Genomic DNA, 27,794 nt, shown 5'->3' with positions numbered 1-27,794 from the left:
TTTTTGATAATTAGTTAACACCAACTAGAACTAACGCTAGAATGTACAATAAAGTTAAAAATACAAATCTCCATAACTTTATTTCATACCATCTATAACCCAAAAGAAAATGGAAGGAAAAAGAAGATCCTATTCAGAAGAGCAATAAAAATACACAATAAGAAGAAATAAATATTATAAAAAATTCACAATACCTATTCAAAAAACCTTCTCCTAGATTGGAAAACTCTATTTTGGAAAAATGTAAATATTTTGGAAAAACATAAATCCTCCCCAAATTAACATGTAAAATTAATTCAAATCCCATCATAATTTCATTTTTTTTCTTTTTTCTTGTGTTAAAGCTTGGCAAATTGATAATGCATTTCCATTCATACTTCACACTATAGACAGGATTAAAACTATGAGCCTAAAAACAGACTACAAGAACTAACTTATAGAGGAGACTATTTTGAAACGGTCAAGGGAGAAGAAGCTTCTAAGCATAGTCTGAACAACCTGAATGTCAAAAATAAAAAGACCAAAATTCTGACTCTATACATTGAAAACTGAACAGTAAAAGAAGCAAGTCTGAGACAAAAGGCAATAGAAAGAAAAAATGTAGCAAGGACCAAGTGTTAGCATCCATAATACTCTCAATCCCATTTAGAGAAAGAACCAATAAAACAACAAAAAGGAAAGGAGCAAACTGGCAATGAATCAGACATAAAACTCAAGTTACTTACAAACATTTGACAAAATATTCAGAAGAGCTATAAATTTAAAGGAAATATATTTTACTCTCCAGAATGATAAAAAACATTTTTTAAATCAATTATACCCAGTAATAGGTAGTACATGGACATGGGGTAAGGATCCATTTCATATACCACAGGAAAGCAAAATATTACAGCCTTTTAAAAAATGAAGGTGGAAGGATGTATTAATGTACCCGCTATCATACCCAAGGATTTATCATATAGAAAACACACCAGCTAATTGCAGTGAAGAAAAAAAGTGTTCGTAAGACCATTTTATGGAGTATTAAAAATCGATAACGACCTAAGTTATAATAAATAGGAGACTGATTAGGCAAATTGTAAAACATCCGCATGAAGAGCTACTCTAGTCATAAGAAAAAATCAGATCTTTATACACGGGGAGGGGAGGGCACAGGCACCCTGCAGGGCAAGAAGAGAGCACACTGCAGAATGCTTGGTGACAGGAAGAAATCACCTTTGTCATTTAGAAAGCTATGATCTGGTCAGGGTCATGAAAGTTTCCAGCCAAGCAATTTCCTCCAGCCTGAAACTGCGTGTGTTCCCCTTCGCTGAATGCCTGGGTTTGGAGTCCCAGGAAAGTCTTCTAGTGGTTCTCAACTGTGAGTCGCAACCCCTTTTTAGCAATGAAAATACATTGTGGCCTTAGGAAGGTTGAGACCCGCAGTACAGAAATGAGCCCACACCCAGGGCAGCCGGTCCGTGTGCTGTGTGTGAACAGGCACGCTTGTGTGCACCTGGGTAAGCCAGACTGTGAGCTGTGAGCTCTCTCCCGTGTGTTCCTGATGCTTATGAAGATGTTTAAAACGTTTAAGAAAATATGATCACCTAAATGTTTAACAGGGGCAATCCTTAAATATTTACCATCGGTTACATAATGAAGCAAATTCCCATGGAGATTTGTAACTATCAACTGCAATAAAAGTGTAATACACAGGATTCTCTCCAATTTCACATAAATTTAAAATAGCGTTTTACTAAGCCCTTAAATATCTTGTAACTATATTAAAACTTAAGCTCATAGCTTGAGTCAATGGATTCTAACATGAAAATTAAAATGATTATCACTTTTGTAGAAAAATTAATGAATTTGTAAAGAAAAAAAGATTCATTAAGGTCAGCTTAAAGCTTAAGCAAAACTAGCTTTAGATTTATAACCTTAATAAATCAGGCACTGATTAACATACACCCTAGGGCTCCCTTTGATGTGTACAAACCTCTCTGGACAAGAAAAGCCACCAGGAAGCTCAGAGTCACCTCTGAACCGTGATGATGAGAGGAATTAGGTAGGGGATATCTTCTACTGTAGAGTCTTATACATCTTTTTGGGAAAAAAACAAACTGAAAAGGGGCAAAAAACAAATGGCCAAACACTTACAAGAGCCTTCCAGATCCTGAAATACACACACTGGGGTTGGTTCCAGCGCAGGCTGGACATTAAAACCAGAAACAAACCCTCTGCAGAGTAAGGAGGATGCCCGGGAAACACGTTGGCTGATACGAGCCATCAAGATGAATATTGAAAAAAGCAACCCATGTACCTTACAAACAAAGAAACAAAACCTCCCTCCCAGAATAATAAGGGATATTAGAGTGTGTGTGGGTGTGTGTGAGTTTTCAAGTTAACCAAATGTTAGGAAGTTATCTTGTCAAATAGAGGAAAGCAGAGAAGTGAAAATTATTTTTGTAAAGTCTACCTGGTGTGGAGGCATCCTCTTTGGTCAATTAAATTTGGAATTTCCATTTAATGGAAAGGTGCCCAAAAGGTGTCCCAACGCCTGTGCCACTAGCTGTCACAGACCCGTCTGCGTATTAGCAAGCTCCTAGCAGCCCTGGCTTGTTTATGACACATCTTCTCTTTTAATAAATCCTTAAAATCTTCCTTGAGCCTATTACTGTAAATTTAATCTGTTACATGAGAGATATGTGATGTCTTCTACTTGAATTTTTGTCCATTCTCCATGTATTTCTGATAGCTTTTACCTTACAAATTAAGATGTTATGTTATAGTGCAAAGTGGTTCATAGCTTTTTAATTTTCTGATAAGCTATATTGAACTGCATCCTTTTATAATTAAGAAAAGGCTTTTTCCATTTAGTGCTTTGTAACATCAAATTTTACTTTGATGTTATTATTGATCCTCTATTTTTAAACACTTAGCATTTATCATGTAATATTTTCCCATTACTTCATTGGTGGGTCTGACACCATATAACGCAGCTCTTCCATAAGATCCTTAAAACTTCTGGTCATGTATTATACGTTCCCAAGCTTTTTACTGCTGTAATAAAATAGACAATACATTTCATTTTTATATTTCTTCTGTCTCTCACTGGGATGTTTGGAGGGAAAATGAAGTGAACAAGACAGAATCTCAATCCATCAACTGAAACTAAAGCTCCTGAAATAGGCTTTTCAGTTTAACATTTCACTGTTAGTAATAAAGCTTCGTATCATATCTTTGTATAATTAGGGATTTTTAAAAGTAATTTAAGGTACATAAATGATGTGAAAATGTCTCTATGATTTTTGATTTTCAGAAATTAACTTTTTTTGGCTGGGCACAGTGGCACAGGCCTGTAATCCTAGCACTCTGGGAGGCCAAGGCAGAAAGGTCACTTGAGTTCGAGCGTGAGGCCAGCCTGAATAAGAGCCTCTACTAAAGATGGTCCCAGCTACTCAGGAGGCTGAGGCAGGAGAACCCTGTGAGCCCAGGAGTTTGAGGCTGCTGAGAGCTAGTCCCAGGCCACAGCACTCACTCTCAAAAGAGTGAGACTAATCCAGGAAAAAGAGGAACTCCCCGCAGACCCCAGCTAACTGGGGCCCAGGTGCCCTGAAGAGAGCGCTCCCACGTGCCACAGCGGGGCTGGACCCCCTCCCCGTTCCTGCTCAGATCTCTGCCACCTGCTCCATCCTACGCCCTCCAGTTACACCTGACAGTGGATGTTTTGCTTTATCTCCTCCCTGCCTCCTCTGAGGAGTCTAATTATTAAACCGAGGCTATGTGTGAAGGGCCCCAGACAAAAAGGGAGGAAGCGGAGTAAGTTGGGAGCTACTGGGGGTCCCAGTTCTGCCCCCACCTAAGCTATTCCACACGACCAGGAACACGGTAAGGGACGGAGACTCTACCATCTTTCTTTGGGCTGTGTTACAATTATTTCTGTGCTAGGTCATATTTTCCTAAATTCTTTCAAATAATTAATGTTTTGCATAACTTTTACAACATCTGTGTGAGGCAAGCAGGGCACACATTTCATCAAAAAGATGAAATAACTTCTGTTAAGTTCTCACTGCTATTTCCAGAGGCAGAACCAGGATGATAGTTCTACACTGGGAACAGAATCTGAGCCTTCCGCACTGTGAATCAATTTTATTTATGTGGAAGTTCAATCCTAGATACATTTGACTCTCCACGATACACAATTATAACTACTTTGGCCTTGCTGGAGCTGTTTGCCTAGACTGCCTGTCTTGCGCGCATTCTGACTTGCGGCCACTAGAGGGGGGCAGTTAGCCACGTCCCATGTGCGTCCTCGGGGCCTGAGCTGGACTTGGCCTCCGGGGAGGGTCTGCCCTGGTCTGGGAAGGGGGAACCCTCTGCCTTTTGGATTGCGGGACCCACGCCTGTATTTAAACACCCTAGGTTTCCATCCTAACTGATATCCTTTACGGTAGCAATATATCTCACAGCACAGTGAAAGTCAGTTTCCAATACAATTTACATATTAAAATGCTCTCTTACCCTTTCCATGTCAAGAAATTCCTCGTCTAGTTTGGTCCCTTCAGCACCACTTATTTTTTCACTAAATAGCTGCAGAGAAATAAACACAAGTAATTGCATTGTACAGTGATTTCTTGTAACAGGTTTTGACCTAAATTATTAAAAACAGAAACAGCTTGGAAACAACTTGTTGGATTTTTTTTTTAACTACGTCCTTTAAGAAAATTGTTAGAAAGAATGACCCCATCTAAAGGCACAGGAAGACATACATTTCCCACTCACTGAACAGCTGTTTATAATTATGAACTTACTGTGTGTAAAGTACATGGTAATGGTTCTAGTACAAGGGTAAGATGGACCCCTTGTCATCCAAGAACACACAGGACATCAAAAAGTGATAAAACACAGACCCTCAACTAAAACACAGGTGAGGAATGATAAGAACAATTGAAAAATAACAGTACAGAAAAATAATGATATGAATTGCCGTGAACATGCTAAGTGGTAGGCGCTTTAGTGATGCATGAAATGGCCTTAGAGCCTCTGGTGCTGGGAGTGGGTCACACAGGACCTGTCTCCTGGAAGACCTGCCATGTGATCTGGCTTCTTATGGAGAGGGGACATTTCACTGAAAGAAAGGCCCCTGGGATGAGGCACCACGAAAACAGACCCAGAATCAGGAATGGATAGAGGAATGTATGAATTTTCTGCTGTGAGCTGTCCTGTGCATTTGAGATGTTCAGCACCACCCCCATCTACCACTCAGCGTCCCTAGCACACACCCACGTCCACCCCACCACACACCCACACACACCCTGGGACAGCCAGAAATGTCATCAGACAGTTGAGAACAACTGACGTAAGGCAAACATGCTCAGAGAACAGCAAGAGGTTTTAATCCACTGTAAAAATTACTGCTCAGGGTAGAATGGAGGAGAATAAAATCTGCAAGGTTGGCAAAGGCCAAATCACTCAGATCTCTAATGCCAGGCTAAAGGATGTGACTGTACGTTGTCCCTGAAGATTCTTCATCAAACACAATGAAGTTGGGCGAACTTTTTAGAAAACCAACTCTGGCAACCAGTGGGGTTGGATTAAGAACAAAGAGGATGGATTCAAAAAAGAAAATACATTAAATAACTTTCTCTAGAAAAATACATCAATATAATCTGCTTATGCCCTTAAAATATTAATACAAATATAAAAATCAGTAGTAAAGGAGTGCCATCAAGTAGTGGTGAGAGGATTGCAGGTGTTTTAAATGCGGTGTGATCACTGCTACTTACTGCACATACAGTGTTACTATTTACTAGGAGGAATATCAATGGAAACTTCTAAATACGAGGCATGAGAAGGAATTTCTTAAAGAGAGTAGATATGGAAATTTACAAAAGCAGCCAGGGCTCTCCACCCTCCCCGCCCTATGTCTCTGCACATCTCCCAGGAAGAGTCAGAATCTATCTTCCCACCCAGTGAACCTGGGGTGGGCATGAGACTTGTTTTGGCCCCACAGAAACAGGTCTAGCTATATATCAAGAGATCCTGTGTCCTTCCGCACCCCCATTAACACTCTGCAACCACCCTGGGAACACGCCCAGACTAAGTTGCTGGGTACAGAGACACAAGTGGCCCAGACACTCCCAATGTGACAGTCTCTCCCCAGAATCAGAAGCGGCTGGTGACCTGCTGCTGACTGCGGGTCCCTGAGAGTCCCGTGGAGCCATGCCAACAGGAGTCCAACAAATGGTGTTGTTTTAAACCACTAAATTTTGGGGTGATTTGTTATGCAGTAGAAGCTAACTGATACACAAGGCAAGAGTTCTCACTTGTCAGGCTAGGTGTAGTAGTCAGAAAGAATTATATAAGGTATAACTTTCAACCAGAAAAAGTCAAGAACCTCATTTCCACATACCAACTAGTGTTTTAAACAGATGTGCCCATCAATGGGGACTCCTAAACATTTTTCTTGTTATTGCTCAGTAGTGAAATCATCCAAAATATTGATTATTAACTTCAGAGGTAATATATGAGAATCTAAAGAAGGTGATACTCCCTCTCCCAGGGGAGGGAACGAGGCCTCCACACTCTGTTGCCACAGTAGACACCAAAAACAACAGCAGTGCCTGGCAGCTCCCCCACTAAGGAGTGGAGTTCACCTTTCCAGCCTGTGATTTGCTTTGCCCAACAGAAAAGCATAAGCGGACGGCGCCTGTGGCTCAAGGAGTAAGGCGCTGATCCCATATGCCGGAGGTGGTGGGTTCAAACCCAGCCCCGGCCAAAAAAAAAAAAAGAAAGAAAGAAAAGCATAAGCCACTCCATGTGAATACTAAGATTGAACTTTATAAATACTTTCCAGCTATGAAGAGGCTTCATAGATACTTTTGCTCACTCTCTGAGGTCCACTCAACCACTTCCATGTGAATAAATCAGGGCTCATTCGTTGGCGAATGAATGGGCACATGGGAGCAGAGATCAGCCTCCCAGCCTGGCTATTTCAGACTACAAAGCCCCAGCTCCCCTGGTAGGTGACCACAAGGAGAAGAGCCCAGTGGAAATGGGCCATCCCAGCCGACACCCCCAGTGCACCAGCCCAAACTGCTGACCTATGGAATCGGGAACTAAATGAATCATTTTTGTTTTAAGTCGCTATGTTTTGGGATGGTGTGTTACAGTTGCATGTAATTTCCTGTGGCTACTGAAATCATAGAAGCTCATGCATGGATCTCTGTTTTAAACAAAGTTTAAAATAACCATTAGAAAATCCCTTTAGCATTGAGAGTTACCCCCTAAACCTCTTTAATCTGAATACATTCTCACTCTCTCAGGTTATATTTGTTCTATTTTCACAAAGTGTCTAATAGAAGGAGGGATGTTTCTATTTTCAAGAATAGAAACTAGTAAGATTAATAGACCTTTCTTGTTTGTAAAGAGGCAACATATAGGATGGTATTCAACAGAAGTCACAGGTCAAAGCTCTTCCTGAATCCCCCTAGTGAAAATTAGAAACACACACGTGGCATTAGCTATTTCGGCCCGTTGGCCGTATTTGGTACTCCAGTCACGCAACAGACGTTGTTTGCTGAGTATCTGCTGTGTGTGAGGCCCTGCAACAGGTGCTGGGGACACAAAGATGAAAAAAGCAGGCGTGATCCCAACAGGCTGCTGGCCGTATCCCGGGGTTACAGGGTTGTTTCTTTCAGGTGTTGGAAGTTAAACACAGATACTCAAGCTTCTAACCTGGTCAAGGTGACTATACAAATTCAACTCAGGTGCACTCCAATGATAGATACATAGCAATGATAGATTAAATGTCAAAAAGGAAAACCAGGAAGACAGGCAATGCTCAAAAAACAGAATAAACATCTTCCTCCGACCTGAACATGAACAGAAACAACTGCATGACGAGCCTGGCTGAAGCCTTAGGCCACTGCCCTTTCTGTCTGCGTAGGCTGGGGCAGCCAAAGTCTGGCCACGATGTGGAATCAAATGAAGTGCCCATCAACACATGAATGGATCAATAACCTGTGGTTTATGTATCCCATGGAATACTATTCAGCCATTAAAAGATGGAGACATTACATCTTTTGTATTAACCTGGATAGATTTGGAAAACATTCTCTTTGGTAAAGTATCACAAGAGTGGAAAAGCAAGTATCCAATGTACTCAATACTAATATGAAGCCAGGAAACAAACTACCACATGCCCACACAAGAGAGAAACTCAATTTAATTCAAGCTGGGGAAGAAGGGAGGAGAGGGATTGGTGTGGTCCCACTTAATGGGCACAATGTAAGGGTCTATGGCACACCTCCTGGGGGAGGGGCACAATTACAACAAGGACCTTACCTAACAAGTGCAAATGTTGCAACCTAATTGTTTGTGCCCTGGTACTAATCTAAAATAACGAGAGAGAGAGAGAGCACAAGGGAGTGAGCAGACGTGTTAAAAGGGCTACATAAGACTAGAGCCTGGACCCAGGCTCTGCTTGAAGCCAGGGGATGGTGTTAAAAGGGCTACATAAGACTAGAGCCTGGACCCAGGCTCTGCTTGAAGCCAGGGGATGGGAAGGAAAATGAGACTGGAAGAAATGGCCAGATGCGAACCACTGTCTGATTCTGCCATCTCTGACAATCAATAGCTGCAGGGAGACTGGAAAACAAGGAATAAATCAAGTCACCCCTGAGCCCACGGCTGGATCCAGATATCCCCAGATCACCACAGGACAAAAACTAGTCTTCTGTACTAAGGCCTTGGGAAACCATGGAAGACACCACAGTCACTAAACACAAGGGAGCACAAGGGCTGGGCTAGCGGCTCAGGCCTGTAATCCCAGCACTCTGGGAGGCTGAGGCTGCAGGACTATCTGAGTCCAGGAATTTGAGACCAGCCTTGGTAACATAGCTAGACCCTGTCTACACAAAATGAAGCATTAGCCAGGTGTGGTGGCCCAGATCTGTGGTCCCAGATACTCAGAAAGCTGAGGCAGGAGGATCAGTTGAGCCCTGGAGTTTGAGGTTGCTGTGAACTGTGATGATTCCACTGCACTCAGCCTGGATGACAGAGGGAGACTCTGTCCCTTACAAAAAAAAAAAAAAAGTGAGAACAAAAGTGGTTAAAAGAGGAGTTTTTTAAGTGACAGAAAGGTATTCCCTCCAAAATTAAAATTCATTGTAAATTCACATTCTAAAGTATATGAATAGAATGTGACATCAAAAAAGAGAGCCAGAAAAATCACATAACATGACATTAATTCACTCCTGGTAAGAATAATTCTATGAAACAATATGACAGACTTTTATGTATGTTTGGGATATTACCAAAATAATAAATAAAGGATTAAATTCTATTAATAAAAAGCAAGCAATTACACAAAAGCACCAAAACTTCAAAGAGAGATATAAAAAATCAGAAATCTTGGAAACAAAAAGGACATAGTTATGAGAATGAAAAACTCCATAGATGGTATAAACTCCAGACTGGTTTCCATCAGGGAGGAACTACTAAGCTGGAAAACGTTAAGGAACTTACTCAGAGAACAACAAAAGGACAGAGAGTTTTACTTTTTTTAATGAAATACCAATTATTTAGTAGGGAGGAAAGTGAGAGGCTCCAAGACATAACTGATAGGTACTTTGATAAAAAGGGCAGCCACTATTTTAGAATTAAATGGCTCTCTCTTTTTTTTTCTATAATTGAGGGAAGGTATGAATGCACAGTTCAGAAGGATACTCAAGTACCAAGCAAGATAAAAACTGATTTACAGGTAGACACATCAAAATCTCAAGAATAAAATTTCCTCAAACTCTCATGGCGGGGGGCAGGGGGACAATTGCACAAACAACAGACTACGGAGAGAGTAAGACTCACGGCAGATCCTCCCCAGCACCCAGGGCCAGGAGACGCTGGCCACAGGACTTCAGAGTGGTAACAGAATCTTATGTCTACAAAAGAAAGACACATCAGACCATCACAGCTCTTAATAAAGTGCTGCTCAAGAACCAGTGATATCACGGAAATAAACTCTGAGCCAAGAGGGAAAGTGGGGAGCCCACCCAACAGTGGGGAGAATGGGCACCATGAACTATGCTGGTAAATTAACTGCCCACTGCAAACAAGTCAGTTAGTATACACAAAGGTAAAATCAGAATCTTAAGCAATAACCAAATCGGGAGAGGGAAGTGTGTTTTCTGGATATTTACCAAGGTTCATGTATGCTCAGGAGGTGAAAACAGGCACAATTTCAGACATTGTTAAAATGATGCATGAGACGTCCCTGTGCTGTAGGATGAATGGCAACTTCATTTTTTTTTTTTTTTTGTAGAGACAGAGTCTCACTGTACCGCCCTCGGGTAGAGTGCCGTGGCATCACTCAGCTCACAGCAACCTCTAACTCTTGGGCTTACGCGATTCTCTTGCCTCAGCCTCCCGAGTAGCTGGGACTACAGGCACCCGCCACAACGCCCGGCTATTTTTTTTTTTTTTTTTTTGGTTGCAGTTTGGCCGGGGCTGGGTTTGAACCCGCCACCCTCGGCATATGGGGCCGGCGCCCTACTCACTGAGCCACAGGCACCACCCCTGAATGGCAACTTCTAAAGCATCAAACTATGATATAGGTACAGTGTGATATATGTTATCACATAACATCCATGCCAGCACACTGGCACCCAGGAAAAAAAAACAATGTATTCCAAACCCAAAGAAACAAGGAGAGAGAGAGCACAGGGGAAATAAGGAATTGCAAATAGAATCCACAAAATGAGGCCTGGCGCCATGGCTTGCACCTGTAATCCCAGCACTCTGGGAGGCCAAGGCAGGAGGATCACTCAAGCTCAAGAGTTCGAGACCAGCCTGGGCAAGAGTATGACCCCATACTACTTGGTCTCTTGACAGAGACCCCATCTCTACTAAAAATAGAAAAACTAGCCCAGCGTGGTGGTGGGTGTCTGTACTCACAGTTACTCAGGAGGCTGAAGCAGGGGCATCACTTGAACCCTGTAGTTTGAGACTGCTGTGAACTGTGATGAGGCCACAGCACCCTACCTGGGGCTACAGAGCCAGATTCTGTCTCAAGACAAAAGCAAAAACAAAACCCCACAAAATATGGTAGTTACAAAAGCTCAAATAGATCAGCTGTCATCTATATAAATGGATTAAATAATAAATTAACAGAGTGGATTTTTAAAAACCAGCTATATGCAGCTCTAACAATCACATCTAAAACAGAACATATAGGAAGATCGCAATTAAGTAGGTGAAATGTACCTACTGGGGGAATACTAATCAAAATAAAGCCTGTAACAATAATATCAGACAAGAAAGGCTTTCCAAAGGCAACAGATAGAGATCTGACCTTGTAATAACAGGAGCAATCCACCAAAATTCTGTTATAATAATAATAATGGATCTACTAACAGCATAACTTCCAAAAAATATGAGGCAAAAACTACACTACTGAAACTGACAAATCCACCATTGTGAGAGAAGATGTAATGTAACTCTATCAGAAAATTGACATATCAAATATATTTTAAAAATTAAAAAGGATACAGATGATTTGAATGACCAAAATAGCACCCTTGATCATATGCACATAAATATGCATCCTCCAGCCAATAAATAAAAGCTGTATATTCTTTACAAGTTCAGGTAAAACATCACGAAAACTACATACTAGGTCACAAAATCAGTCTATATCATATAGAGAATGTTTATTTGGCTTTTGTTTTGTTTGTAGCATAATGCAATTAAATTAGGACTCAAAAGTAAAAATAAATATGCAGGCATAAAACTTTAGAATTCTTTCCTAAAAAACAAAGAGAAAAAGGAAACCCCAATAGAAATTATAAAAATTTAAATTTAACAACAACAAAAAAATACATCAAACCCCATGGGATTCAGCAAAAGCAGTATTTAGAAACCAATGTATAACTTTAAATACATTTAAAAGAATATGTTGAACCTAATGTTTCAAACTGATACAGCGTCATTTACTCCAATTTGAAAAAACACCCAGTTTCCAAAGGTGGAAAGTCTACCAATGGTGCCGATACTCTAGAGAGAGAAAGACCAGCCACTACATATTCCAGCAGCTCACAGGTCCATCGTGAAGCAGGCCGTAAGTGGCCATACACGAGACAGCACTGTTCAGTAACAGAGGTGCAGACCTTGCCATCAGATCCCAGATGGAAGGAAACAAATTATACGATGTAGAGGACTCAAGGAAGTTCCAGGACAGAGCCTAGAAGGGTACGCAGAGTTCACCAGGGAGACGAGAGGAGATGTGGCATTTCTGGCAGAAATAATAGCCCAAGATGCCATTGATTAAAAAATATATATGGGAATATTCAAGAAACAGTTTAACAATTCAATAACAATAAGGGTAACTGATAGGAAAGGCTGACTCTATGTGAAAAGGGACAGACAGGCAGACGGGGTGGCCAGACCCTGAGGCTCAGCTTACCTCTGTGGGCAGTGGAGATTTTTAGGCAAGCGAGCGATAAGAACAGATCAGAATTTCAGAAAGGTCAGCCAGTGGCCCACGGGAGAATGGACAGGAGAGGAGCAGAGGCATCTCTGTCGTGTGTGACGAGGGACACACTACATGAAAAGGGAGACAAGGGGGCGCATCAAAGTTTCACTCTAAATCCCCCTTCTTCTGCTTCAAACACGAGCTGCGCTCAACTTCCCCACCACAAACGCCGCCTGTGACCTAGGCTGGTTAGCCAAAGTTGCAAATCCAAAATACAAACATGTGATTAGTCAGCCTGGCTTGCGTCTTGCTCCCGAAGTGGGAAAGAGGATTTACGCTGTGACTTGGGTACCCTGGTGCTATAGCCAGAGTTCACCATCAACCCCTCTGCAGCACCAGCATTGTGACAGATAGGAAAACTAAAACTATTTTCAAAGACTACAACAGAGCAGTGACAAATTGTAAAAGAAATTTATTTGGGAAATAGGGAGTGTTTGCATCTGATGTTTCGTCTAGGTGTGCTGGGTTTTAATGGTCAATGTTAACACAGCCTTGGCCGCCTTCTTGTGCAAATATTTGTTTTCAAAGAAACCTTGACTTTTCCATCTTCTTCCCCTTTATGAAGCAAGAAATTAAACAGCGAGAAAGCCAGAACCTAGAAGAAAATGTAAAAAAACAAAATTTATACCTCAGGATTTTACAAATTGCTCCAGAATAGTATTTTCCAATATGTGTGCCACAAAATGCTAGCTCCAGGGGATATGAGTAAGGGTCAGGCAAAAAAAGAAAAACAAGAGAGCTCTTGACTACATACACAAGGAAAACAAAATTAGGCAGATTTCTCTACTAAAAAACTTTCAGAAGCTTTAAAATGGTAACAGGCTCTGTGGATTTCCAAGGGACATATGTATTAATGTGAAAGATGTAGCATTTCCCACATTTATCTAGCCACAGGTGATATATGACAGGAGGACAAAGCTCCAAGGAGTGGTGTTCTAAGGAACACACTTTGCCCTGCACCCAAAATTTCAACCTTTCTACTGGTTCCTCCTTTTTATTCTTTCCACCAGTTGACAGCCATACTCTGTTTCCATCAGCTTGGAGAACACAGCAGTACTCAATTTAAAGCATAAGTGCCAGCGTTATTTTTAAGTTGATAACATTAGAGAAAGATGAGTGAAGGGTATACGTGAGCTCTCCATGCTAGCAACTTTTGTAACTTTTCTTTAACTCTGAAATTCAAATCTCAAAATTTAAAAAGGTTGCTGAGGGCATCTGAGCAGCCAGGATCTGAGGGGCCAAAATTAGGAAGAAAGAAAATAGACTGATTTTTCTTTTCAGGGGATTTTCTGTCTTCCAGCACATACACATCTGAGCAGAATGCGCCAGCCTGGAACTCACAGCAGCCTCGCCAGGCTGTGCAAGAGGAAAACCGGAATGCGTCGTAACCAAGGAAACCAGGATGTAAGAGGCTGGTTTCTGGGAAAGGGGGAAACATAAAGCAGTGGTCCTGAAAGGCTGTGTTCAGTTTCCTCTTGAGGCTTCTGACAATTTCTAAGCTGAGTATACACAAGGTGAGATGCTAAGAACTCAGCACAGGGGCTGCTAAAGGCTAATGATCTTAGCAGAGATTGGTGCAGGGCCACCATGATCAGGAGACAGAACTGCAGTTCAGGACTGATACTAAACATCCTGGGATTTTAGTGTGTCCCTGAAGGCCTAAACCAGGGTGCCCAACGATCTAACTTCTCTTTTTTCATTGGAAGAATAAGAGTTGTATTGGGCCACACATTAAATGCACAAACACTAATAAAAGCTGATTTGCAAAAAAGAAAGAAAAAAAGGTCTGTGGATATTTTTCATGATATCCAACACCACAGCCCCACAGATAATGAAAAAAAAGTCCTCACAACATCAGCACACAAGCCACAGTTCAGACACCCCTGGCCTAACCCCAAAGAATAACAATAGCAAGCTAGGAGTCATGGCCTCACAACCCGGCTGGTGGTATGGTTATGAGACTTTACCCTCATTGTTTACCAGAATAAAACGAGATGAGCTCTGGGAGATGCATTACTCAGAACTCTGTGATTCTTCACACACATTACCAGCCATTAAAATAAAAAATCATTTGAGATGTGAGGAAACAATGGAAAACGAAGAAAACGATACACGATCTAACCAGCAATCCCAATATTGACATCAGAAATGATTGTTAGCATAACTATCATAAATATGTGCAAGGAAATAGATGACAATGTAAATTTTTATCAAAAAATTGGAAAACTAAAAAAAGCAAATGAAAATTCAATAACTAAAATTAGGAACACAACAGAAGCACAATCAGACATGCAACTGAGGGAGGATGTGACCTGGACGGTCAGTGAAGAGTACCCAAATTGAAACATAAAGGGAAACAGATTGAAAAACACAAAAAATGGCATTATAAACATATCAGGCACAGTGAAAACACTAACACAAGTATATTTTAGAGTTCAGAATAAGACAACAAAGACATGGGAAAGAAGTAATATTTGAAGAGGAGATGGCCAAGAATTATTCAAAATAGAAAAAATATAACTGTAGATTCAAGTTTATCTATGAATTCCAAGCACGATAAATAAGAAAACGTACCTGGGCACATGGTAGTGAAACCGCTGAAGACTGAAGACAAAGAGAGAAACTTAAAAGCAAACAAAGAGAAAAAATAGGCATTGCATTCAAAGATGCAACAACAAGATTGTTAGCTAACATTGCAACAGAAATCAAGGAGCTGCAAGATAATGAAATCGTATCTTTAAAGAGCTGGCAGAATATCAGCCAACATAAAATTCTACTCCCAATGCATAACAAAAAGGCGGAATTAAAGAAATATTCAGACAAAAGTTCTGAAAGAATTCCTCAACAGCAGACACATACCAAAAGAAACACTGTGGTGCATGCCTGTAATCCCAGCACTGTGGGAGACAGGAGGGAGAATTGCTTGAGCTCAAGAGTTCGAGACTTGCCTGAGCAAGAGTGAGACCCTGACTCCTAAAAAAATGAAAAACCCACTCAGGGCCCCTCAGCGAGTGCCTGTAATCCCAGCGGTTTCTGGAGCCACTGCCCGAGTCTGAGGTTGCAGTGAGCTATGATGCCAGGGCACTCTGCTCAGGGCATAGAGTGGGACTCTGTCTTGACAAAATAATAATAATAATAAATTTTGTATATAAATATACATGCAAATATACATATATGTGTGCATATAGATACACACATACATATACATACAAAAATTCCATCCTTCATAGAAACAAGAAGGTGTAGAATGAAATGAAGACCGCCCAAAAGATAAACCTGAATGGGTATTAATAGCTCATAACAACAATAATGTCTTGTGAGGCTTCGAATATATGTAGAATGTTTAAAACATGAAACAATAGTTTAAAACATGAAAACAATAGCCCAAAAGCCAATACTAAGGGGGTATAGACTTTCATAACTTCTCTTCTACTGCTTGGAAGGGATAAAGTCTTAATTAAGACTTCACCACATTTTAAAAACGCATGCCATAATATCTAGTATTAATTTTTTTTATAAAATCATAAAATAGACTCAACCACAAGACTACTGGAAGTCATAAGAAAAAATACAGTAATGTCTCAGGATATAAAATCAGTGTTCACAAGTCAGTAGCCTTTGTATACACCAATAACAGTCAAGATGAGAGGCTAATTAAGGACACAATTCCCTTCACCATAGCTTCAAAGCAAATGAAATACCTAGGAATATACCTAACCAAAGAGGTGAAGGACCTCTATAAAGAAAATTATGAAATCCTAAGAAAGGAATCAGCAGAGGATATTAACAAATGGAAGACCATACCATGCTCATGGTGGGAAAGAACCAACTTCCCAAAGCAATCTGTTGGTTCAATGCCATCCCTATTAAAATACCAAAATCATACTTTCAAGACTTGGACAAAATGATTCTTCATTGTTTAGGGAACCAGAAAAAAACCCGTATAGCTAAGGCAGTTCTTAGTAATAAAAACAAAGCCGGGGGCATCAGCATACCAGATTTTAGGGTGCACTACAAGGCCATAGTGTCAAGACAGCATGGTACAAGTACAAAAATAGAGACATGGACATTTGGAAAAGAATAGAAAACCAGGAAATGAAACTAACATCTTACAGCCACCTAATCTTTGATAAACTAAACAAGAGCATACACTGAGGGAAAGACTCCCTATTCAATTAATGGTCCTGGGAGAACTGGATATCCACATGTAAAAGACTGAAACTGGACCCGTACCTTTCTCCACTCACAAAAATTGATTCAAGATGGATAAAGGACTTAAATTTAAGGCATGAAATGATAAAAATCCTCAAAGAAAACATAGGAAAAACACTGGAAGAGATCAGCCTGGGGAAAGACTTTATGAAGAAGACTTCCATGGCAATTGCAACAACAACAACAAAAATAAACAAATGAGACTTAATTAAACTGAAAAGCTTCTGTACAGCTAAGGAGACAACAACCAAAGCAAATAGACAACCTACACAATGGGAAAGGATATCTGCATATTTTGAATCACACAAAAGCTTTATAACTAGGATCTATAGAGAACTCAAATTAATCCACATGAAAAAAAGCCAACAATCCCATATATCAATAGGCAAGAGACATGAATAGAACCTTCTCTAAAGAAGACAGATGAATGGCTAGCAAACATAAAAAAATGCTCATTGTCCCTATTTATTAGAGAAATGCAAATCAAAACCACCCTGAGATACCATCTAACCCCAGCCGGAATGGCCACATCACAAAAATCTCAAAACTGCAGATGCTGGCATGGATGTGGAGAGCAGGGAATACTTTTACACTGCTGGTGGGACTGCAAACTAATACAACCTTTTTGGAAGGAAGTATGGAGAATGCTCAAAGAACTCAGGGTAGACCTCCCATTTGATACTGCAATCTCATTACTGGGCATCTACCCAGAAGGAAAAAATCCTTTTACCATAAGGACACTTGCACTAGACTGTCTATCACAGCTCAATTTACAATTGCCAAAATGTGGAAACAGCCTAAATGTCCACCAACCTAGGAATGGATTAACAAGTCATGGTATATGTATACGATGGAATACTATTCAGCCATTTAAAAAGATGCAGACTTTACATCCTTTGTATTAACCTGGATGGAAGTGGAACACATTATTCTTAGTAAAGCATCACAAGAATGGAGAAGCATGAATCCTATGTATTCAATTTTGATATAAGGACAATTAATGACCTAGTACACAGTGGGGGGGAAGAGGGAGAGCAAAGAGAGGGAGGAGGGAAAGGGCCGGAGAAAGGAAGAGCAGAGAGAAGGAAGGAGGGAGGGGTGGGGTCTCAGTGTGTGACACACCTTTTGGGGCAAGACACAATTGTAAGAGGGACTTTACCTAACAAATGCAATCAGTGTAATCTGGTTTCTTGTATCCTCAATGAATCCCCAACAATAAACAAAAACACATATGCATATATTCACATCACATTGTACCCTATAAAATGTATAATTATTTTTCAATTAAGAATATAAAGAGAGCTACCTGTTTTTTTAGTAAAAAAAAAAAAATCATACAATAATATATAACTAGCAAGCTGCTAAAGGAGTAAAATAAAATAATTACAAAAATGATTACTCCAAAGAAGGCCAGAGGACTTCCAGTTCCAAGATGGTGGCGTGGAAGCCGTTCTCCCTCACAGAAAAGCAAATATAAATATACAGCACTAAGATTATCACCAGAAATATCCCAGAACTCTAATGTGAATACATGACAGTTTCTGGGGCCGCAGAGAAGTGAGAAAACTCCAGGCAGACAGTGAGAGAATCAAGTATCTGTGACACCTCTTGGCATTACTTCCTACACTGGAAAAAGGAGATCAAGATAGACACCACCTTCCTGCCTTCTTGGGTTCCCTAGCGGGAACCCTGTCTGTACCTTAACCTGCAAGAAGGGACACAAGTGCCCAAAGGGAGAAATATCCCTGAGAAAAGGCAGAGACAAGGAGAGGAGGTGGCACTACCATCCTCAGCCCTGGAAATGCTGCTCTGTGACTCACCCACAGGAGGCTTCAAGTCGGAGTGGCTGTTCCTAGCACCACATGCAGGAGGTCTCCTGGGTAGGAGCCCCAGCCAGCCTTCCCACACTGCTGGGGGCATCCCTTTTGGGACCTTTCCCTTCCAGAAAGATCATCCCTCCAATTGTCTCCTACAGCCAAGGTGAGCCTGGGCTTACGGTGCCTCCTACAGGTGAAAAGGAGGCAGTGACCTGGCAGTTGCCAGAACCCTTTAATACAGTTCCTCATTTTGTGGTGACCCCCAACCATAAAATTTTTTCATCGCTACCTCACAACTGTAATTTTGCTACTGTTATGAATCATAATGTAAATATCTGATATGCAGGATGTATTTTCATTGTTACAAATTGAGCATAATTAAACCATAGTGATTAATCACAAAAATAATATGTGATTATATTGTGATTTATTTCTAATTACAAATAAATGAAATTTTGTCTTGAAGCACGGTGTAGCATGGGTAACAGTCTTAATATAACAACAGTAAACTACATTGCCACATTTTCCAACAGTATGCATAAAAAGCCAGTGTCAGTGCAAAGGTTGAGATTGCATATTTCTCACCAGATCAGAAATTCTAGGAGCAGTTTTTGTAAGAGCACAATGAAGATCATCTTCCACAACAAGTCTACTTCTGTATTTAGACTTGATAACCAACAAGGTGGAAAACCCTGTTTCACAAATATATGTTGTTGGAAATAGAAGAAGGCACAACGCAGTCTTGGACAGAACAGAAGAGGACTGCGAACACTTGATCCAGAATTGGTTTTTTTTGTGTGTGTGTGTGTGTGTAACTGGCATTGTAGAGAAGTCAGTTCTCGCTGAATCGCTGTGAATAAGTTCAATGAACTCCTCTTGTGCTGTCTCAGGAACATCTTCAACTTTGTGAATGGGCTTCTGGCAAGTGCAAATGGGGTGTCAGGTAGAATTGGAAAGTACAATGAAATTTCGTCTGCAAGCATGTGCAAGTGTTCTTTCACAGAAATTATCATTATAATCCTTTTGTGTGGTTCAAAGTCATGTTCCTCAAAGAAAGCAGATAAGGTAGTCAACATGTAAATTTTATTTTTTTCCAATTTTTTTTTTCTTTTTTGCCAAAGCTGAAGTTTCATTTGGGAATGATCAGATCTTTTCAGACAAATCGAGGCATGTTGCATTTGGTCCTTGCTGTGATAAATTTAATTCATTCAAGATGGCAAAGATGTCAACCAAGTAAGCTATTTTCTGCAGTTCACTTTTATCACTGAGAAGTGCTTCGAGAAGTGCGGTCTTGCTTTCTCATTAAAAAACATTTTGAATTCATCACGAAGCTCAAAAACAACGTTTTAAAACTTTTCCTCTTGACAACCATCTCACTTTAGTGTGAAATAGCAGAGCATTGTTCAGCGCATCCAACTTGTTGCACAGTTGTGAAAACAGCCCACTGTTTAAAGTGCTCGCCTTTACAAAATTGACAGAACTTATAATGCTTTTCATTACTTCTTGTAACTCTTGTAGCAGCGTCTTCATTGCTAATATTTGACAATGAATCATACAGTGCATTCCAATGACTTTTGGTGACTCATTCAGTACCAAACGTTGAAATCCAGACTGACATCCTAGCATAGCTGGAGCACCATCTGCGCAAACACCACAAACCTTTTCCCAAGAGATCTTATGCTCTTTCAGAAATAAACCATGTCAAATACATTACATGCAATAATTGTCATTTCAAGAGGTTTGCAAAAAAGGAACTCATCTTTAAAGTTGCCATCATTAATATACCTCACATAAACCAGTAACTGTGAACAGTTTGCAACGTCTGTAGATTCATCAAGCTGGATACTAAATATTGGCAGTGGAGCAGATTTAATTTCCTGGACTACCTGATCAAGAATATCAGCAGACATGTCATCTATTCCTTTTTTGTTGTTGTTGCAGTTTTTGGCTGGGGCTGGGGCTGGGGCTTGAACCTGTCACCCTCAGCCTATGGGGCCAGCGCCCTACTCCTTGAGCCACAGGTGCTGCCCTGTCATCTATTCCTCTGCAGACAGTGTCATTAGATAAGGAAATTGCACTCAGTTTCATAACAAATTCGTCTCCGATCATAACTCAATCAAAGTCTTTGGCCACTGGCAACGGTAAATCCTCAGCAATGGTGTGAGGTTTCATAGCTCTGGTGATTCTGAGTGCCACAAAATATGAAGCTTCAACAGCTGCTACATATTGTTTGTGGTACTTGCCATCAGTGTCGAGTCTGACTTAAGTCCATCAGCTTTGCTTCTAAAATAGTTGATATCCTTGCCAGCAAAGCTCAGATGCTTGCTATCAAAATGGATTTCAGTTTGTTTGGCTTCATAGATTCAGCTGATAGAACTTCACAACAAACAATACGTTATGGTTTCTCAATTCCTGCTGTAATTATTGAGGTAAAACCGTACTGTAAAAAATCCTGGGGGCGGAGACAAGATGGCTCACTGAAGCCAGCTTTCCACAGAGGCTCGCGTCCAGAAGGAGAGTAAAGGACAGAAATTTAGCAAGTAACCTGGTAGATTAGTGCTTCACCAAAAGAGAAGGTTGAAGAACACACATCAACCCTGCTGAGGTGACCTACGACCCCAAGGATACAAACAAAAGGTACAAAATCCATCACCAAGCGGACGGGAGTCCCATCCCCCATAAAAACGGCTCAGAGTACCCTATAAACAAATGAGCAGAGTTCAAAAGTCCTCCTATTATACTCCACGGGAGAGACCCCCTAAAAACTGGACCTAATTCCCCTACTAGGGTGCCATGGTGCTCTCCTGCCAGGCATAAAACTGTGTAAAACTGCATATATTCTCCAACTGCAATTCTGAGTTCCCAGTACTCCTGTGTTTCTGTCCCAGATCTGTTCCATGGTGGTTACCATCTGAGAAGATGCCCGGCGCCTCTGGTTGCCCAGAGAGACAGGGGGTGTGGCTTTGGAATATCCGGGAGTGAGCCCTATTGTTGCCAAAAACGGCTGCTGCTCTGTGACTTGGGGCACCGTTGCTCCGGTGTGGCTCCCTCTCAGCCTACCGTCCTCTCCTCACCCCCGTGCTGCAGAATCAGCACTGACCAGGTGCAGTTTAGCCCTGTCCATACCCCTCGAGAAATCACCCAAGAATCTGGACAGTTACTGGATGTGACAGGTGCAAGGTGGGGAAGGAGGCATCAACCTTCCCAGACTTATCTATTTGCTGGGTGGGTCCTCCTGACTCCACGGAGCACCGGAACAAGCCATATCTGAGTTGTCACCAGACCCCTGCGATCCAGCTGCCAGAGACCTTTTAAACTCTCCCACCTGAGACAGGTGCTGACTGAGACAATTGATTTTGACCTTTTGAACTGAGCCAAACGCCCGAGGACAATTCAAGTGGAGCCCTGGGTGTGTGGTTGTAGGAAGGTTTGATTTTCCTTTTCCAATTGTTGCCTGTGGGGGGCAGGGTGACTTAATTGCTGGTATTTCTCCACAGAAGAGACTTCAACCCAGAGTAACTGTTTCACTAGGGTTACACAGAGACCAGCTGAAAACAGGACAGAGCCACTAGCCACACAACACCAAACAGGTCCCCAGTTTCTCAGGCCATAGCACTGTACTGGTCCTCGGCAAAGCTTCAGGGGAAAAGTCAAATGGCGTAAAATAATCATGGGGTGGAATCAGTGGAAAAACTCTGGTAACATGAATAAGCAGAGTAGATCACCCCCCCCAAGAAAGATATGCCAGATGTAACTGAAGATCCCATTCATAAATAGATAGCTGAGATGTCAGAAATCGAATTCAGAATTTGGACTGAAAACAAGAATAATAGAATGGAGGAAAATTTGGAATTAGAAATTCGAGGAGAAATTCAAAAGTTGTCTCAAGAATTCAATAAATTTAAAGACAAAACCACCAAAGATTTTGACACATTGAAGCAAAAATTCGCAGTCCTCAAAGATCTGAAAAATACAGTAAAATCCCTCAGTAACAGAGTGGAGCAAGCAGAAAAAAGGATTTCTGACATTGAAGACAAAGCTTTTGAACGCTCCCAAACTCTCAAAGAGGAAGAGAAATGGAGAGCAAAAACGGATCATTCTCTCAGACAGCTCTGGGATAATTCGAAGAAATCTAATATCTGCCTCGTTGGAATCCCTGAAAGCGATGAAGTGGCTTCACAAAGCACAGAGGCCCTTACCCATGAAATTATGAAGGAGAATTTTCCATACATGCCAAGAGATTCTGAAATTCAGATAGCAGACAGTTTCAGAAACCCAGCACAACTCAACCCGAATAAGACATCCCCCAGGCACATCATAATTAACTTCACTAAAGTTAATATGAAGGAGAAAATTTTGAAAGCAGCCAGACATAAGAAAAACATTACCTACAAAGGGAAGAATATTAGAATGACTGAGAGGGTAGTCATCAACTTTTAATCTCCTAAAACAAAATAATTTTCAACCCCGGATTCTGTATCCAGCTCAACTGAGTTTCATTTATGATGGAGAAATTAAATACTTAAATGACATTCACATGTTAAAGAAATTTGCAATAACCAAACCAGCTCTTCAGGATAATCTCAGACCTATCCTCCATAATGACCAGCCCAATCCTCTACCACAAAAGTAAACTCACTCAGAAACTTTTGATCAAACTCCAACTTCCATGGTGGCAAAAGGATAAAAAATGTCCACTGGACTTTTGAAAAACTCGATACCAAAAATTTTACCAGACTTATCAATATTCTCCATTAATGTGAATAGCTTAAACTGTCCTCTAAAGAGACACAGGTTGGCTGACTGGATACAAAAACTCAGGCCAGATATTTGCTGCATACAAGAATCACATCTTACCTTAAAAGATAAATATAGACTCAGGGTGAAAGGATGGTCGGCCATATTTCAGACAAATAGTAATCAGAAAAAACAGGTGTTGCAATTCTGTTTGCAGATATGATAGGCTTTAAACCAACAAAAGTAAGGAAGGATAAGAATGGTCACTTCATATTTGTTAAGGATAATACTCAATCTGATGAGCTTTCAATTATTAATATTTATGCACCCAACCAGAATGCACCTCAATTTATAAGAGAAACTCTAACAGACATGAGCAACTTGATTTCCTCCAGCTCCATAATAGTTGATTTCAACACTCCTTTGGCAGTTTTGAATAGATTCTCCAATAAGAAGCTGAGCAAAGAAATTTTAGATTTAAACCTGACCATCAAAAATTTGGATTTAGCAGACATCTACAGAACATTTCATCACAACAAAACTGAATACATATACTTCTCATCAGCCCAAGGAACATACTCCAAAAGCGATCACATCTTAGGACACAAGTCTAACCTCAGTAAATTTAAAGGAATAGAAATGATTCCTTGTATCTTCTTGAATCTGCATATTCATACAAAAACATGGAAGTTAATTAACCTTATGCTGAATGATAGCTGGGTGATAAATGAGATTAAGAAGGAAATTGCCAAATTTTTGGAACAAAATGACAATGAAGACATGAATTATTAGAACCTCTGGGATACCGCAAAGGCAGTCCTAAGAGGGAAATTTATAGCACAGCAAGCCTTCCTCAAGACAATGGAAAGAGTAAGTTAACAACTTAATGGGACATCTCAAGCAACTGGAAAAGGAAGAAGATTCCAACCCCAAACCCAGTAGAAGAAAATAAATAACCAAAATTAGAGCAGAATTAAATGAAATTTAAAACAAAAGAATTATACAACAGATCAATAAATCGAAAACTTGTTTTTTTTTTTTAAAAGGTCCATAAAATAGATAAACCTTTGCCTAACCTAACCAAGAAAAAAAAGAGTAAAATCTCTAATTTCATCAATCAGAAATGACAAAGACGAAATAACAACAGACTCCTCAGAAATTCAAAAACTCCCTAATGAATATTACAAGAAACTTTATTCTCAGAAATATAAAAATCTGAAGAAATTGACCGATACTTGAAAGCACTTCACCTTCCAAGACTTAGCCAGAATAAAGTGGAAATGTTGAACAGGCCCATATCAAGTTCTAAATAGCATCAACCATACAAAATCTCCCTAAAAAGAAAAGCCCAGGACCAGATGGCTTCATGTCAGAATTCTACCAAACCTTTAAAGAGGAACTAGTAAAGCAAACATTACCCTGATCCCCAAACCAGTAAAAGACCCAACAAGAAAAGAAAATTATAGACCAATATCACTAATGAATATAGATGCAAAAATATTCAACAAGATCCTAACAAACAGAATCCAGCAACACAACAAACAAATTATACATCATTACCAAGTCGGTTTTATCCCAGGGTCTCAAGGCTGGTTCAATATACATAAATCTATAAATATAATTCAGCACATAAACAAATTAAAAAACAAGACTATATGATTCTCTCGATTGATGCAGAAAAAGCTTTTGATAATATCCAGCATCCCTTCATGATCAGAGCACTTGAGAAAATTGGTATAGAAGGGACATTTCTTAAACTGATAGAGGCCATCTACAGCAAACCCACAGCCAATATCGTATTGAATGGAGTTAAATTGAAATCATTTCCACTCAGATCAGGAACCAGACAAGGCTGTCCATTGTCTCCACTGCTCTTTAACATTGTAATGGAAGTTTTAGCCATCGCAATTAGGGAAGAAAAGGGAATCAAGAGTATCCATATAGGGTCAGAAGAGATCAAACTTTTGCACTTCGCAGATGATATGATTGTATATCTGGAAAATACCAGGTTGCTACTACAAAACTCTGAGAAGTGATCAAGGAATACAGATGTGTCTCAGGTTACAAAATCAACATTCATAAATTGGTAGCCTTGATATATACCAACAATAGTTAAGGTGAAAAAACAGTTAAGGACTCTATTCCATTCACAGTAGTGCCAAAGAAGATGAAATATTTGGGAGTTTATCTAACAAAGGACGTGAAAGATCTCTATAAAGAAAACTATGGAACTCTAAGAAAAGAAATAGCTGAAAAATGTTAACAAATGGAAAAACATACCAGGCCCATGGCTGGGAAGAATTAACATTGTTAAAATGTCCATATTACCCAAAGCAATATACAATTTTAATGCAATCCCTATTAAAGCTCCACTGTCATACTCTAAAGATCTAAAATAATACTTCATTTTATATGGAATCAGAAAAAACCTCGAATAGCCAAGACTTTACTCAGAAATAAAAACAAACCAGGAGGAATCACACTACCAGACTTGAGACTGTATGATAAATCAATAGTGATCAAAACAGCATGGTACTGTCACAAAAACAGAGGTAGATGTATGGAACAGAATACAGAACCAAGAGATGAACCCAGCTACTTACCATTATTTGATCTTTGACAAGCCAATTAAAAACATTCAGTGGGGAAAAGATTCCCTATTTAACAAATGGTGCTGGCCAGCAACTTGTAGAAGACTGAAACTGGACCCACACCTTTCACCATTAACTAAAATAGACTCTCACTGGATTAAAGATTTAAACTTAAGACATGAAACTACCCTGTTTCCCCGAAAATAAGATATCCTCTGAAAATAAGACCTACTTACAGGAAAGATAAGACGTTCCCTGAAAATAAGACCTAGCACATCTTTGGGAGCACACCTTAAAATAAGACACTGTCTTATTTTTGGGGAAACAGGGTATAAAAATACTAGAAGAGAGTGCAGGGAAAACTCTTGAAGAAATTGTTCTGGGCGAATATTTTATGAGGAGGACCCCCCGGGCAATTGAAGCAGCTTCAAAAATACACTACTGGGACCTGATCAAACTAAAAAGCTTCTACGCAGCCAATAACACAGTAAGTAAAGCAAGCAGACAACCCTCAGAATGGGAGAAGATATTTGTAGGTTATGTCTCCAACAAAGGTTTAATAACCAGAATCCACAGAGAACTCAAACATATAAGCAAGAAAAAAACAAGTGATCCCATCTCAGGCTGGGCAAGGGACTTAAAGAGAAACTTCTCTGAAGAAGACAGGTGCATGGCCACAGACATATGAAAAATGCTCATCATCCTTAATCATCAGAGAAATGCAAATCAAAACTACTTTGAGATATCATCTAACTTCAGTAAGATTAGCCCATATCACAAAATCCCAAGACCAGAGATGTTGGCATGGATGTGGAGAAAAGGGAACACTTCTACACTGCTGGTGGGAATGCAAATTAATACATTCCTTTTGGAAAGATGTTTGGAGAACACTCAGAGATCTAAAAATAGATCTGCCATTCAATCCTATAATTCCTCTACTAGGTATATACCCAGAAGACAAAAAAAAAAAAAATCACATTATAACAAAGATATTTGTACCAGAATGTTTATTGCAGCCCAATTCATAATTGCTAAGTCATGGAAAAAGCCCAAGTGCCCATCGATCCACGAATGGATTAATCAATTGTAGTATATGTACACCATGGGATATTATGCAGCCTTAAAGAAAGATGGAGACTTTACCTCTTTCATGTTTACATGGATGGAGCTGGAACATATTCTTCTTAGTAAAGTATCTCAAGAATGGAGGAAAAAGTATCCAATATACTCAGCCCTACTATGAAACTAATTTATGGCTTTCATATGAAAGCTATAACCCAGTTACAACCTAAGAATATGGGGAAGAGGGAGAGGGAGGGGAGGGAGGGGGGAGGATGGGCGGAGGGAGGGTGATTGGTAGGATTACACCTACAGTGCATCTTACAAGGGTACATGTGAAACTTAGTAAATGTAGAGTATAAATGTTTTAACACAATAACTAAGAAAATGCCAGGAAGGCTATGTTAACCAGTGTAATGAAAATATGTCTAATGGTCTATAAAACCAGTGTATGGTGCCCCATGATCGCATTAATGTACACAGCTATGATTTAGTTAAAAAAAATCCTCACTATGTTTTCTTTTCTTAACGTTCTTCTCTACATGATCCATTGTCATGGGATGCTTTGCTAATGAAAATAATATATGACAATAGCTTTAATAACACAAAAAGATGGTACATGGCATAGTTTAGCCAATACAGTTCATTAAAGTTTCCTTTGATTCTCTGTGCTGTTTTTTTACATACCTATTACTATCACAAGGGGGCAGTATTCACATCAACCACAGCTGAATATAAAAAGACCAATCAGCATCCAGATTGTTCCCATTGTACAGATTTTTTTTTTTTTTGGTTTGGCATTAGTTGATGATTTTACAGTACATGATTTTACATTTAACCAGTAATTATAATTCATGAAGTGTCGTTTTA

The 27,794-nt window shown here is 40.0% G+C and overlaps 1 protein-coding gene across 5 annotated transcripts in view; it reads right to left on the bottom strand.

Annotated features, from left to right (window-relative positions):
- The window catches only part of SH3GL3 (SH3 domain containing GRB2 like 3, endophilin A3), a 200,853-nt gene that overhangs the window by 60,993 nt on the left and 112,066 nt on the right, over positions 1-27,794 (bottom strand). For 3 of the 5 annotated variants that reach the window (XM_053594734.1, XM_053594736.1, XM_053594737.1), the window contains exon 2: positions 4,501-4,569. The exons of 1 other annotated variant lie outside the window; for it this stretch is intronic. In XM_053594734.1, the coding sequence (XP_053450709.1) occupies positions 4,501-4,569 (69 nt within the window). Of the gene's footprint in view, positions 1-4,500; positions 4,570-27,794 lie in introns of those variants that run through there. One more of the 5 variants, XM_053594738.1, reaches the window with a different exon arrangement.

Source organism: Nycticebus coucang, chromosome 6 (genome assembly GCF_027406575.1).
Source record: "Nycticebus coucang isolate mNycCou1 chromosome 6, mNycCou1.pri, whole genome shotgun sequence".
Taxonomy (NCBI): Eukaryota; Metazoa; Chordata; class Mammalia; order Primates; family Lorisidae; genus Nycticebus; species Nycticebus coucang.
The sequence above is the reverse complement of the archived record's forward strand: the minus strand, read 5'-3'. Positions and strand labels throughout refer to the sequence as shown.